General features: G+C 43.1%; 1 protein-coding gene across 5 annotated transcripts in view; it reads right to left on the bottom strand.

The window, feature by feature from the left end:
* NPAS3 (neuronal PAS domain protein 3) overlaps positions 1-15,702 on the bottom strand; it is an 872,889-nt gene that overhangs the window by 238,745 nt on the left and 618,442 nt on the right. For all 5 annotated transcript variants that reach the window (XM_036265119.1, XM_036265112.1, XM_036265127.1 and 2 more), the window contains one exon: positions 7,336-7,425. In XM_036265119.1, the coding sequence (XP_036121012.1) occupies positions 7,336-7,425 (90 nt within the window). The remainder of the gene's footprint in view (positions 1-7,335; positions 7,426-15,702) is intronic.

Genomic DNA, 15,702 nt, shown 5'->3' with positions numbered 1-15,702 from the left:
GAAGATTCCTGATCAACAGACAGGCGTGCACACACATCCATATCCATCAACGGAGAAACTGTCAGCGTAAAGAAATGGTCACTTGTTTCTCTCCAGCAGGAAAATATTTTCTAAACACCAGTGGTCCTGACGAAGCCTCGTGGATTACATCGCCGCTGGGAGGCCAAGCCCCCTAGCACAGGGTGGCGTGCTATTTGGGCCTGATGTCAGCATCACATAATTTTAAAGTTACATGAGAAACACCTAGAATCACTAGATGGTGGAGGAACACTATGCTCAGAAATTACAGTCCAGAAGCTTTTCCATAAGAAGGCTGCAGGGGAGGGAAACAAAAACCAAAAAAAAAAATGCTTGCAAATACAAGGAAGAAAGAAACTGCTTAGTTTTTTCCATCTTGCTAAAGATGGGGAATCACTATAGGAGACTGTTCTGGAATTTTCCTACTCTTCCCGATCAAAAGATTCCTGCTAATATAGGTTATCACCTAGAACTATGCGAGCTAACAGGCAACAAGGGCTCCGGCAAAGGCAGAGCGCAGGGCTGCGGCGTCCCTCTGCCCGTAATTCCATCGCAATTATGGATGAAATAAAGAGGCGTGTTTGCCGATTTGGGAGGGTGGGGTGGAAGGAAAAGGGGGGAAGAGCGAGCAGTTCAATATCTGGATCGAACAGAGGAACTTTTTCCCCCAAGGATCCTGCCAGGAGGAACCTTGACATGCACAAAGTCAGAACGTAGACAAAGTTGCCCTGCTGAGAACGATAAGGTCACCCGTGGGATTGCGGAGATTATCTCTGTCAAGCACTCGGACAGCATGCAGTCAAATGATGCATCATGCAGTCATTTTCGGGGGGGAAAAATCAATTTCTTCACCAGGTCGCTATTTGCTTTTCAAAGTGCCCTTGTAGGCCTTCACCACCAAGCATTTATCAATTTAAATGTTGTAAATTGATAATGTGCCACTGCGCCTTGTACTGTTTCTGAATTATTTTGATACTTATATTTTCTCAATAGTCTCTAAACCCTCAGAGCTTCCACATTCAAAAGGGCATTTTTCTTTGTTACCCAGAAGTGATGAACTTTTTATGATTAGTCCAGGAGAAAAATGCAGACTTGCCAGGGAGGGGAAAAAAAAAACACATAAGCAGAAAATTATACATTTTCTTTAAAAAAATTAAGGTTTACTCGAAAGACTTTAAAAGAGGGGCTATAAAACAATATTTGGAGGGCTACCTGTATTCATTTAGGGAAGGAACCCATGTTACCCAGTGTTGCGTGGATTTAGAACACCAGCTGAAAAAAATACTAACCTTTGGCTCCTCTACTATAAACCCACTGCTGTGTTAAAATAATCACCGTTTTTGGTCTTTATATTCCAGTTATTGAGGATGTGATGATGCCAAACAAGAGTAATAACTTGTGAAGAAAGCTAATGCTTGCTTTTTTTTTTTCTTACCCCACTAAAGAAATATCTATCTATATCTATGTCTACATCTATATTTTACAGTCATGGAAGAGAGAGAATTAAGCACATACTGTCCTCAACTTGATTTGCATTGAAAAACACAGAGCGGGAGAGTGGAGGGCTGCACTTTGGAAAAGCAAAAGAAAACCATGGCAGTTGCAAAGCATCTTTAACCTCCACTGATTTATTGGCCCTCGGCCAAGTTATCAGGGGAATCTAATTCTTCTTTATTATTCAAATAAACCACATTTGGCACCATGGTTCCCTTTCAGAATAGCTTCACAAATAGACTGAGCTCTGTCATTTATTTGACCTTGTACTTGTGTGCTGTAGCTATAATTTTATTTGCTATTCTATGTAACGAATGCAGAGAAATCTAAAATATGGAGATGAACAACAGGATGGGAAAGGAACTTCTGGTAACTCTATCTGCATGGCTTAGACAGACAGACCAGATTTAAAACAACCATTTACCCCCCTTGACCACCACCTCTATTAGCTCTTATACCTGCAGCCACCCTGCCCCATTCAGCAAGCTGCCTTGAAACAAGCCAATTCCTAACCTTGTCTGCAGCTACCTTTTGGCTGGCTTATAACAGCGAGGAAGTATCTTCCACCGTGCTGGGGAATTAATGAGAAGAAAGGAAGTGACTCATAGGTAAGTGGGGACCTGCAGGAAGTGAGGGGTGTTTAGAACATATTTCAAGAGAGGGTTTAACTGGCTGTGGGTATTTCTAATGCAATTATAAGGGGAAAATCTGTTAATGTCCCAGTTTGATCTAGATCCCATTTTATTTTATTTATTGATTTGAAAGAGAGAGAGATGAAGTTTTTGTTCCACTTATTTATGCATTCATTGGTGGTTCCTTGCATGTGCCCTGACCGGGGATTGGCACACCACCTTGGAGTAGCTCTAACCGACTGAGCTACCTGGCCAGGGCCCATTTTATTTTAAACAGGATCCTATGTTAACTTGAAAACATTTTTGCTGGCCTAGGTGTACTTCAGAATCATCATTTCTCACTTTACTTTCAAGCGAAAACGTTTTCAGAAGCTAGGAGGTCTTTTTTATACTCTGATTAACTAAGACCCATGTCCTCTGCCTCTGGCAACTATAATGTTAAGTTTCTCATCAACATTTGAAAGGAAATGCAGGATTTGTGTGTGGAACAGTGAAAGCTGATTTAGAAGCACATAAACCATCAAACTGGTCAATGCTATTTTAAATCTAGATGCCAGAACATAACTCTCTTTGGTACACCAACGGCTGAGTCTGGGTAGGAGTCTTCTGCCTGCCTGAGATTTGCAACATGTATGTTCATGTTTTTTTTATATGAGTATTACAACCTTGCTCTAAATGTGGATTCCACTACAAACAAATTAATATGTATAATCCATATATTAGCCCCCCAAAAAACTGTATTTGAGATTTATTTTTCCCTTTCTGTCCCAGAAAAATTTCTCTTTTCTTAAGAAGTAATACTTCCTTATTTTTGATGGTTGGCTATATTTCCCTTTTTGCTTTGGCTAACAGGAAGCTCACAGCTAAATCTGAAGTTTTATCAGACCATTTATACCTCACCGTATGAGCCTCTATTGTGTTCTCCTTTTTAGTGGTAAAAGAGTACCTACTTTTATCTTTTTTCCTTATACCCTAGTTCTAGTTCGCTATTTTTTTGCATTTATTTTCAGATAGAGCAGAAGGCAGGGGAAGAGAGAGAGAGAGAAACATCGATGTGAGAGAGACACATCAACTGGTTGCCACCCACACGATCCCAACCAGGGCGGGGACAAACTGCAACCGAGGTACGTGCCCTTAGTGGGAACCGAACCTGGGACTCTCTGGTCCCCAGGCTGACGCTCTAACCACTGAACCAAACTGGCCAGGGCTACTATTATTTTTTATTGTATGTGTTTATATACGCATTTCCCTTGTAGAAAGAGGAGGGTATAAGCCAGCAAATAAATATTTCTCTAAGCTGCTTTAAATCCTATATCAAACTAGAAATGCTTTTTATTTATCGTATAAAGTCTCTTTGGGATTCTTGGTGATTAAGCCTCTTATAAGTTGAAAGAGACTTCATAAAAGCTGGGTACATATCATTGCCACACTTTCCGTGTTAGAAGATCTACGCTGTTTTAGTCCTCCACGTTCACTCCCGCCTATTCCATTACAGCCAGAGAGTCGAGTTGTGCCGCTGTGAAGGCCAACAGCTGGCAGGAGTCATTTATTCTCCACGTAAACCAGCCTCAGCAGCGATGTCTGGGGGTCTTCCTTTAAGTTAAGGCCGCCTGGCGAGTCACCGGAAATCACTTTTACTAAGGGAAGCAAGTCAACAGTACCCGTGTCTACAACCTCACACTGTATCTTAGATGTTAGGTTACATATCTATCTCTGGTAAAGCCAAAATGCTGGTAAAGAGGTGCAGACGTGCTCATAGATCCTTCATTCCCGTCATCATGACGAGATGAAAATACTTTAAAGAGACTAATTGGCATACACAAGCATACCCTGGACACCAGGAGCTGTTACACTCGGTGGAGTAAAGAAGAAAAATCCGCTCTGGCTGTCTCTATCTACATGCTACACAACAGAGCTCAGTAAAAGCTACTCTACTTGGTTTTCTCATGAGCCGAAAGAGAATCCTAATTCTTTCTTAACATAAGCTGTTCTAAAGCCACCATATTTATTTACATGTTGAAAGAAAATAAAACCAAGGGAGGATGTCTTGAGAGTTACATATGCACACAGAGCTACGCTCTAACTCACGGCCAAGCTCACAGTGTACCTCAGCATTTCCCCTGAAGGAGTCTTCGATGCTACAGGCGCATGCTGTCTTTGTTTCATGAAACTATTTCAAAAGGAAAGGAGGGACCATAACTTTAGAGATTCCTTATCTCTGTCTGGAATTGGATGGAGTAACCACGGAGGCCAAGTTGTAGGACACCGGCAGAACATTTGGCTTGCATTTAATCAAGGGGTGTGTGTATAAAATACTAAGTATTTACTCAATTACTTGGAGTATGTTTTACATTGTATGTCACCCACGAGCACCCTGCATTCCCACACTGAAGAGGGCACTGAAAAAACTTGGGACAGGTTATGTCTCAGGACCTTAGTTACCCAATCAGGACTTAGAACCATAACTGGGTTGGAAATCCCTTCCCAAAATTTTAGCATAGCTTTTCTTCCCCCCATTCTTTGGTGCATTTAAAAACATACCATTGCCCGGCCGGTGTGGCTCAGTGCCTGAGTGTCGACCCATGCACCCAGAGGTCGCCAGTTCAATACCCAGTCAGGGCACATGCCCAGGTCATGGGCCCGATCCCCAGTGGGGGGCATGCAGGAGGTGGCCAATCGATATTCTCTCTCATGGATGTTTCTATCTCTCTCTCCCTCTCCTTCTACATTTCTCTCTCTCTAAAAATCAATGAATAAAAACAAAGCAAAACAACAACAAAGAAATACTATGCATTTATCAGATTGCTTTTATATTAACCCAGAACTATTCTTAAACTTTGGTCCTGAACTCTAAATACATACATTGGTATATTCAGAAATCACTTCCTAGTGACTTAGCCTCCATCATTTTGGCTGCATAATGTTCCCAAAGGACAACCTCCGTCTATGACCTCATAGCCTCTCCCAGCATATTCGACCGTTTCTGGCAACACTGACCACATGCACCCAGAGGACAGCAGCACACGAGGCCAGCGTCGGCCCCCAGGAAGTCAAGATGCTGACTCTGGACGCACACTTTGCAACCCACCGCGTCCGAGCAGGGAATGGCTGCACGGGAGTCGCCAGCTACTGAGCCAAGTCTACGCGGCTGCTCTGTTCTGCAGAAACCTCCACGATTCGACTCTGATTTTAGGACAAGAGTGACTTAATGTTACAGGAGAGAAGCAGTGAAATCAACTGCTTTTAAAGAGAAACCAGCACAGGGTTAAAGTCATTTTTTTCTTGAACAGATGATATTTCAGATGGCCACACTATTCCAGATGCATCAATTTCCTTGAAAATCCAATCCATATATGTGCGTATGCTGTGCTGGCAGGAGGACCGACTGAAATGGCCCAAACCCAAGAGCTAATATTCTTTTGGCCAGAATAATGCAATTATTATTTTCCTAGCTATCAGTCTAAGCACACAGAGCCATCTGTTATGCAAAGCAAACATACACATCTCAATTACAGAAAATGCAGTTGCCTTGACAGAATTTGGATTACACCACTAACCAGGGCTGTAAAATGTGTTTTGAGCTAGTATATAATGGATGCTTTTCAGGAGTTCTCTAATTAGCATTTACCTGCTTAAACTAATTATTCATCCTTCTTCTTTGCTGGCTGATTAAACTTTGTTGGATAGTCTGCACAGAACAGATGAATATGGGCATTGCAGAATAGCAAACAGCGGTGTTTCTGGTTTAATACGTATGATCATGGTGGCACACCAATTTCAAAATTGGAGATTCCCAATACTATGTCCCAAACAGATTAAGACAAGGCTTAAAGTCTATTAAAGGCAATTACAGAACCACAGCTTTCAACGAGATGCAAGAATACTAATATTGGGTTAACAATAGCTCCGTTTTTATCATTCAGTTTGCTGGAGTCCACGTAGAACAGAATTACTCCATACACTATAGCAAAAAACATGCTCGCTCTTCAAGGAAGAGTTAATGGGCCCTTGTTTGGATTCTTAACAGTAAATAATCAAATTTGGCAGTGTTTCTCCTTCCCCAACCCTCCTCGAATGCCAAATCTCTCTCTTTATTATTTCCCAATGTCTTTCTTGATTTAGCTATTAGCCAGCAAACCCACTAACAGCCAGGAGGTTCCGGCCGCGTTGGAGATCTCCTTAGAGCGGTGCCAACTTTCAGAAGCAAGGAGTCTGGGGTGGGTCCTGCTTAAGAGAAGACAAATCTTATCTCTATCTTTAGCTCCAAGGGGCAACCGAATGAGGAGTAGATTATCCAACTTGGCAGATCATCACACACACACAAAATCCCTCCCACCCAGGCTGCGTTTCCCTCCTGCCAAACCGCCAGATGTAAAGGGTCAAACTCAGCCAATCACCTGTATGGGCACACATATCCAGATGTTCAGCCTTCTTACGGAGAAAACATCTGGAGAATGAGTTGGAGCACACACTTTTCTTCAGGGTACTTCGGTATTCTTTAGACACAGTCTTGGAATCCAATGGAAGGAAAAGTTTTGCTTCCAGAGGAACAGCGAGAACGGACATCTAGGATTTTGCCCCTTGCCCCGTCTGCCTCCATTTGCTTTTCTTTTAACCGCTAACAGACACATGTGAGTCATTAAACTGCAAGTACTCAAAGGCCATCGAATAGGACGGCGTCTTTCGGCAGTAGGAAGCATTGGCAAAGGCAGCAAAACAGATCCTTGCTGGAACCCTCCCCGCAACACATTTTAATGGTCTCGTTCAGCGTTTCTTGACTCCAGTGACTGTCTGTCACCGTGTCAGCTCCCAGGGTAGTGCAGGGTCCTCCACAAACATCCAGTAATAGGACACAAGGGAAGCGCGTTCCCCGTGTCCCTCTCCTACCGGTCACAGAGGTCTCAAAGTTCAAAACAACCGAGGGAAGAAACTTCATTTGTTCTCAATAAATTAATAATAATCTTTGGCGGGGGGGAGTGGAGAGGGGGACGAAAGTTTCTGAGCACAAGTTTACTCCAAACATTGCAAACTGACATACCATTTTCCCACTGACTTTGTGGGAAGTCAGGGAGCTCCCTCGGAGGATACATTTGGTAATTCATGCCGAACAGAACAGCCATTGAGAAGGGACAAGCGGGAGGCTCAAGGAGCTTTTGCAATCCCCACCAAGCATCGAAACAGCTTTACTTACTTGTGAGAGGCCTAGGTAGATGGAGACTGTTTCGGAAATGTACAAAAATTTTCCTTCTTGATTTAGTGCAAATACAAAGCCATCCAGGGACTGCAGGGAAGAAAAAATAAATATATGGTTAATACATATATATGATGGAGATTAAATTAGTAAGGAACCTGATACAAAGGAACATATATCAAATTAAAGATCTTTTTTTTTTCCCCCTTTGTGTTCACCAAAATTCCTAAGATCCTTCAGGGTTGCCTTATACAGGCACAAATTAAAGGTCTGAATTAAGATGACAAGCCTCCCTTTATTTCAGTGACGTCCTTCTGTCCCTGTCATTATGATCAAGATACATTACATCCACGTATAAAATCGGGTCATGCTGATTTTATGAGATGTAGCCTTTATTTATTTATTTATTTGGATTCAGTAGTTACGAAGATTAAATCAGCAAGATTCTCCATTTAATACAGGAATGGAAATTGTAATGAAAGGAGGGGGAAAAAGGTTCTTTAGGAAAAACAAGTAAAAGCACCACTTGGGCCACTGAGGACATCAATAATCTGCTGATTCATAAAGGATGATGCCCTCCTCACTCCCAGCGCCTATCGTTAGAACAAACAGGAAAAGCCAATACATTGTGTGTGAGTGTGTATAGGCCAAGACCTTACAAATTACGATCCTTTTTTGCAAAACTCTGTATTCAGGTTTTATTGTGATAGATCTACTTTCCATTCCAACTCCTGGAACGGAAACCAAGGAAGAAAACGGGAAAAAGAAGGATGCCACACGGCCTCTGGAACCTGGAAACCTCAGTTCACTTTGAAATGGGGAGCTGCATTTCCAGCGCGATGCCTGGTGGTGCCCCTCAAATTGAGAATAGATTTGTTTCCAAGTCTTATAATCCAAGTGCATTTTAGGGTCCATCATCTTCATGGTTTTGTTTTGCTTTATTTATTTGTTTTTAACCAGGTAGACTGCACGAATGCTGCTTGCAGGGGAAAGGAAGTTTTGAAGACTAGTGCTATTCACAGAGGCTGTGTGTGAAGTTGGATGTATAGGAAACCCACAGTGGGAACCGGGAAAGGGGCAACCCTGAATTAATGACGTCATTCTTAAATATGAAAATGTGGGAGAAACATAAAATTTAATTAGAAAAATGCTCTGCCTCAAATCTCAGCAATAATTTCAGTCTCCTAAAATACTAAATTTTGTTAAGAGTGATAGATGTATTTACGTGTATATGCTTCTATGCAGATTGGAATGGATGTGTGTGTGTGTATAAATTTATATGCATGAAATTCAAATTCCATGCTTCCTGATCCTTTTTCATATCCCGACTGGTCAGAAACTGTAGGTAGCACCCAACCTCTTTCTCTAATGTAGTGGGTTCTAAAAACAATTCAAAAGTCACAGTGTATCATACCATGTGAAAGCAAATTACACAATAAACAAGCTTTTGGTTAAGATAGCACAATAATAATAGCTTCTATTTATTAAGCGATATTTGCTAAGCAGTTTGCATGTATTGTCACTTTTCATTTTCACAAGTACCATTTGAAGTCATTATATTACTATCTACATTTCACATACTAGGCAACTGAGGCTCAGCAAAGGTAAGCAACATGCCTGTCCCTAGTAAGTGGTGGAGTTGGGATTGGAAAGCTGATAGACTCAATAATTATACTGCCTTCCACTAGAAACAAAGATTTGCTAATCGGCATGTATATATTAATGCAAGAAAAATATTATAGCATTCCTGAAGTTAAAATATTTACATTAAGAGGCATCTTATTCTTAAAATTCATCCCTTGTTTCTGAATGATTCATTCAAATGACAGAATCCTCTTGGTAGGAGGAGGAGAAAAATGGGAAATGGGATGACAAGAGAGTCCATGAGTCACTTTCACAATAGGCCACCTGGCCACCCTTGCTCTATAATATCCCTCCTGGTACCAGCTATGGGACAGGGAACAACATACTATCAAAGAGAACTGGACTCCTTAGCTTTGACCAAACTGCCAACCGGCCCCCCAACCCCCACCCCAGTGAGAGCCAACTTTTCAGACTTCGAGTGTGCTACAGGGGAACCTTATTTAAATCAGTGCCAAAGGGAGAGAAGTTGCTTTTGCGGAAGTTTGAAAAGGATCTCCTTCGATACATCTTCACCTCATAGGACATGTCTCCGGGGGATGACTCATGCAAATTATGATTCTCCGTCCTTTGATCTTCTCCGTGAAGAAAGGGCCTGGCTACGTTCCCCTGGCAACCTGATAGCCATGGCCTGGCAATACCATCACCAAGAGCTGTGTGAGCCCCCTTCTCAAACCTCAAAATGCCACTGTCAGATTAGAAGGACACAGAGAAAGATCGCAAGAGTGTGTCTGTGGGGACAAGGGACGATGGAAGGGCTGATTGAGAGCTGAAGGAAAGACGGATGGAGCTGGCACAGAGAAAATCTGTAGTCTAAGTCCCCATTTTACAGGTGAGGAAACTGAGGCACAGAGAGGCTAAGTGGCTGGACAAGCTCATACAGCTAACTAGAGGCAGAGCCAGGACTGAATCTGCTGCACTTCATTCGTATTATTTTATGTATGATATTGTATGGCCCTGGCTGGTTTATTCAACTCCCAAGGAGACTGAATTTCTCAACAGTGGGGTGATGTCTTAATCAAGTTTATCTACCCAACATCTAACAAACTTCTCAGCCCAAGCGTAGTAAATCCACTTCTACCTCCAAACCCAATGCACTTTCCCTTACATCACACATGCTAGAATGACTAAGAGGGATGGCGCTTCTCTCCTCCAAGAGTTCTGTTGCTGGAGCTAGTAGATTGTTTGCAGATTCTGATGCCACAGATGGGAACATAGTCTGGAATATCTCCTGACATTTGGAAGATCAGAGTTAGACTGGATTCTTTCATAGTCTTCCAAAACACCGAGTGCGATTCATTTGCCATCAACACACATCCTATACTTTCTCCCTGAAAGGGATTATGCATTTTTAATAGTAGGTTCCTATCTCTTGTATTTGCTAGAATACAAGAGGAAGTCTGGACAGCATAGCAGGGAAAAGGAATATCTGGAGGCTAAACATCTGATGCTATTAAGCAGCGGCCATCTAAGGACTGGCCAGTTTTGTTTGGCAAAAACAGAGGCTTCAACACATGTTCCAATTTCCTGGTGAGATTAAAATGAGTCTATGTCTACATGACACGAGGCATCCAGTCAATTCAATTAAAAATAACAGCCAAGTTGGTGGGGGAAAAAACAACTAGTCAGATTAGTTGCTTGTCATCACAGAGGTAAACAAAACAAAACAAAACTGGTTAGCTAATTTTTTCACATGATGCCTATCATTTCAGTCCATCATATCTATCGTGTGAAATGACTGTCTATAACTCAGGCCAGGTTACCTGGCAAATAAAGAATGCGATCCGAAACCAGGTCTATAACAGACTGGCAAGGCTGTTCTTTACAAAGTCATTACCTTTGCATTCAGGGTGACCTCTGTCTACAGATAGCTGTATTTTGCTGCTTAGAAAAAATTTAAGAGTAGCATCAATATCGGTTTAATGTGGGTATCTGAATTTTAAAAGGAGGGAGGAGGAGAAAAAACAACATTCAATCAGTCTTGGGAACCAAATGCGATTAATCTGAAAGTTCTGTGGAATTTTTTTTTTAAATGAGAATCAAGAAAGCTACTCTATACCAAGCCGTTTCCATCACTGCAGGCGACTTTTTAACTTTTTTTTTTTTTTTTTTAACTGCCCACTGTTTTCAACAGGCGCCAATTAAGATTCCGGGGTCAAAGTGTTAATTACATCTTCTTACTCAGTGTGTAGAATTTTCTGATTATTAACTAAGGTTGGATTAAGATGAAAAAGAACCTACACAAATGTTAATGCTAACCCCTCCTTGAGAAGATTTATTAGAAAGCTATGTTGAAATCTATCTGCTTTCCTCAAAGCAGATGGAGAACAAAATCTCAGAAGAAACAGTAAAACGGACATTTTCAAGGCATGCATGTATCTGATTTATCAAGACAGGGTTCTTATTACTAGAACCAGTCCTAAGCCATCGCAACAGGGCTGGTAGGAGAGTTCCTTTGTCACCTCCCAGTAAGTCCATGAAGTACACGTGCAGGAGCCAGGCTGGGAAACACCAGTCAGGAGCTACAGCATCTCTGAATAATAATGTCTGTAATCGTAATTTATATCCCCTGACATCAGTGCAGCATATACAGGGTAAGGCAGAGTTTCTTAACCCCCAAAGCTGAGTGCCTCTAACAGTATTTGTCAAATGATGAGGTTATTTCCTTGCAGGGTATGAAACTAACGATAGCTTCATGATTGAAGGTATACTAATGTTTAATGCATTGTGCTAAATGGATTTGTATTTGTCAAAGTAGTTTGTCTCTGCTTTCCTTTTTTGCCTGCGTACTCCACTGTGGCCAAATTTCAGAGTGAAATCTTACTGTGATGCCCTCACAGGGACAGCGCCCCTGTAGATCACTACTCTGAAAGGGGTGGTTCTCTCTTCCGTGTTCCAATGCAGAAGAGAAAAAAAAAATCACCCCAACCTCTTTTCCTCTGACCTAACTCCAGTTAGAATGAAGAATTACCAGTAGGCTAGGTTATTTTAATGACAGATTATTTTAAACTAAGCCTTCACCATCTGTTCCACCCCCTAATTATGAATGCGAAAAGAACATATTTCACAATTACATCAGTAAAAAAGTAAGATATACGTGATTTAAATGCATGCACGCGCTCTGTGTCCAATGCACCGTGCATCTGTGATGTTCTTCTAAATCAGGCTTAGATTATGGAGGAGACAATGAGAGAGGACAGTCTTTCTTTTTATTTATTTTTTTCCTTAATCTTTACCCGAGGACATTTTTGCATTTATCTTCAGAAAGAGCGGGAGGGAGAGAGGGAGGAAGAAAGAGAGAGAAATATCGACGTGAGAGAGACACATCGAGTGGTTGCCACCCACAGGGCCCTAAGTGGGGCCGGTGACAAACTGCAACGGAGGCACGTGTCCTTAGCAGGAACCGAACCCGGGACTCTCTGGTCCGCGGGCCGATGCTCTAACTGCTGAGCCAAACCGGCCAGGGCAAGAAAGGACAGTCTTTGACATACTCAACTTTCCTCCAAAGCACAGGGTCTTTCACTGCTGGGACATAATTCTTTTAGGACAAGAGCAGAACATGAATTTGAGCACACGGCATGCCATTCATTAGATGCGAGCGTTTTATAACCGCTAAAATGGCTCTGCGGTTAATGAGGAGAGGCTGTAGGAGCCAACTGTTTCTGCTACCTGGGCAATGGGCAAGCATCGGGCATAAATGAGGCCACGGCCGAACCACCCCTCCACCATCACGAAAGAGGCTGAGTGACTAAGCCGAGCACCAAAGAAGCTTGGCCTGGAGATGGAGGACAGGACTCCATTACCTATCTTTCCACTCGCTTTTGGCAACAGATAAAAGAGTTAGCAAGAAAGAAAAAAATGTATCTTAAATTTTTTGGCCTCTGGATACAAGACCACTTTGATAGAGCTCATTAAAATGCCATCCTGCCCTCTGACTGCACTGGGGAGGCGAGGCCACGCCGCTCACACGCACACGTGGGCTCCCGCCCCTGGGAGGCGAGCCTGGGCCGGTGCCCAGAGGTGCCCACATGGCTCCGGTTACAGGGAAGAAAAGTTTCCTGAATTGTGTGTTTGCAATCTGAGTTTTAACAATCAAGCACCGTGCAGAAACAAAAACCTTATTTTTAGAAATCGAAGTCAAGTGTATTTCCTCTGAGTGGATAAAAACATACATCAAAGGTTTGGGCTCTTGTTTGACTCTTAAGAATCTCCCAGAGCTTCCTGTCTCCAGGCAGCTTGCTTTCTGCCTCTTCCTTTACCCTCCTCCCCCACCCCTGCGATGACTCAGTGACACGAAGGGTAGCGCAAGTCGTGTGTACCCAAAGCACACATTCCCCTATTACAACACCGAATTTGATGAGTTGGGCAATATATAACTGCTTTCTCTCTAAAAAGAAATTCCAGAACAACACACCTTGATGCCCATACCTTCCCCTAAGAGTTTCCCAAAACACATACATGCAAACATGTGAGGTGAGAAACCAGGGCAGAGAGGCACCGACGGCCCCTCTTCAGTTCTTTGAGGAGAGGTACCACAGTAAAAGGGGAGACGCTGAGCTAGTAAAATGTTAAAACACGAAAAGAACAAAGACATCTGCTTTCTGAGCAAGGAGATTCGGTTTTGCTTCTGCTCATTAAAATTCCATTTTGTGGGAGCTGTGTATCCAAGTGCTGACCTTTTTTCTCTGGGATGCCACCAAGCCTTCCATCCAGCTTTGAGGGGTGCAGATTTCTGAATTTGAACACCCAGACAAATGGACAACAGGCTGTGGTGTAAAGACAGGGTGTGTGCGGCCTTTGGTGGAACTACACGGGTCTGTCTCTGAGCCACCACGGGTGGCATGCAGACCCCGCCCTATCTGTGGCTTGTCCTGGGGAACTAAGTGACCAGGAGCTGCTGCTCATAAGGTCCTTTTGCCTCAAGGAAAGGATTCCCACTAATTATTCTAAGGCACAAATATTCACTGGACCATTCAAACATCTCCCTGTTGTCCATGTGGTATAATTTACCGAAACGCAGGCTCTTCAGACCCCAGGCGCCAATTCCTTATTGTGCATCTTCCCCCCCGAATTCAGAGTTCTCTTTCAAGATAAAGAAGGAATTGCCATGCCGGTGGGAGAAACATAAACAGTAGATTGTATTGGTCCTAGAAGGTTTAAAAATGTTTCTGCTTGGCTGTGGCCACACACGGAGCTTGGTCCCATGCAGAGCTCCAGGTGTTTTTTAAATTGTCTGCATGATACGAAATGACACAAAGAAAAGAGTATCAGAAAATAGGGATGGTCATAATCTATCATACACAGTATATTATATAATCTATATATCAAATGTACTATTATATATCATATATATTATAATACATATATGCCATTATATTATATTATAGCTATCTTTAAAAAATTTTTTTTTATTATTGACTTTAGAGAGAGAGGAAAGAAGAGGGCGAGAAAGAGAGACACATCAATGAGAGAGAACATCGACTGGCTGCCTCCTGCATGCCCCTCATTGGGAATTTGGCTCACAACCTGGGCATGTGCCCTGACTAGGAATTGAACCAGTGACATCTTGGTGCATGGGTCGACCCTCAACCACTGAGCCACACTGACTGGGCTATTATAGATGTCTTAAGCAATGCTCAGGTCACTCAAATATTCATCACAGAAGAGGGGAAGGGAGGGAAACTAACATCTGTTAGGCAAATGCCATAGACCAAATGTGACAGGTATAGTAAATCCTACTTCACCGATAAGGAAACTGAGCTCAGAGAAATTAAGTACATTGTCCAGCGCCACAGATCCGTACGCGGCTGATCTAAGAAAGAGAAGTCCCCCCGTTCGGCCTGCTGCTGGGACTCCCTGGTGGGCAGTGAGTCGCTTCGCACCCCACCGTAGCTGCTCGGAACCGGTGCTTCCTCCAGCGTTTCTTCCCACGTGTGATTCTCACGCGCGTGCTGTTTACGAATGACGCAGTCAGAAACCCCTGTTCTTACTACGCACCAGCCAAGGCCTCACAGAGCTGGAGGAGGACCCCACGCAGGAGCCGTTTCTTTAAAGAAGATGCTTCTGTGGGATTCGAGACCAAGAAGATGAGTGAAGCTGGGAATTAACTTGATAAAACAAAAAGCCGCAGGGCAAAGGCGGCCTCCAGCTGCGGAGACCTTCAGTGCCCGTGGGAGACCACGGTCTGGTATCATCGAGCTCGATGCCTCTATGATGCTGTCCTTGGGGCAAAAGGCGGACTGACAAAATGTGCCTGTTTTCTAGTTTTACTGAGGGATAGTTGACAAATGAAATTGTAAGACATAGAGTGTCCATTGCGAGGGCGAGATGGACGTACGCATTGTGAAGGATGCGCGCCATCTAGTTAATTATCACACCTGTCACCTCACATTACCTTTGGGGAATTTGTCAAGATATACAGTCAAGAGATAGCTAGGCCTCAAGGACATTCTTGGAGGAAGGCACTATCGTCTACAAGTCCAGAAGGCCCCCCGCTGACACAAGGTTGCCAGGAGACCCACACCTCCCAACAGGCAACTGCCAGGACCAGGCGGGAGCCCGCACCCCGGCGGGCGCGGTGGGCCAGCATCCCACCCACTTCGGTCCCAGAGTCCTTCACTCAGACTTAAGGTGTGGTCTTCCCTCTCTGGTATTTGAATACTAATTTATACAGGAGTCAATGTGAAAATAAGATCGACTTCACAGACATTTATAGTCCTGTTTCCG

The sequence above is a fragment of the Molossus molossus genome, unplaced genomic scaffold, assembly GCF_014108415.1.
Source record: "Molossus molossus isolate mMolMol1 unplaced genomic scaffold, mMolMol1.p scaffold_m16_p_1, whole genome shotgun sequence".
In the NCBI taxonomy this organism is placed as follows: Eukaryota; Metazoa; Chordata; class Mammalia; order Chiroptera; family Molossidae; genus Molossus; species Molossus molossus.
Note: the sequence above shows the minus strand (reverse complement) of the source record. Positions and strands in the feature narration are given on the sequence as shown.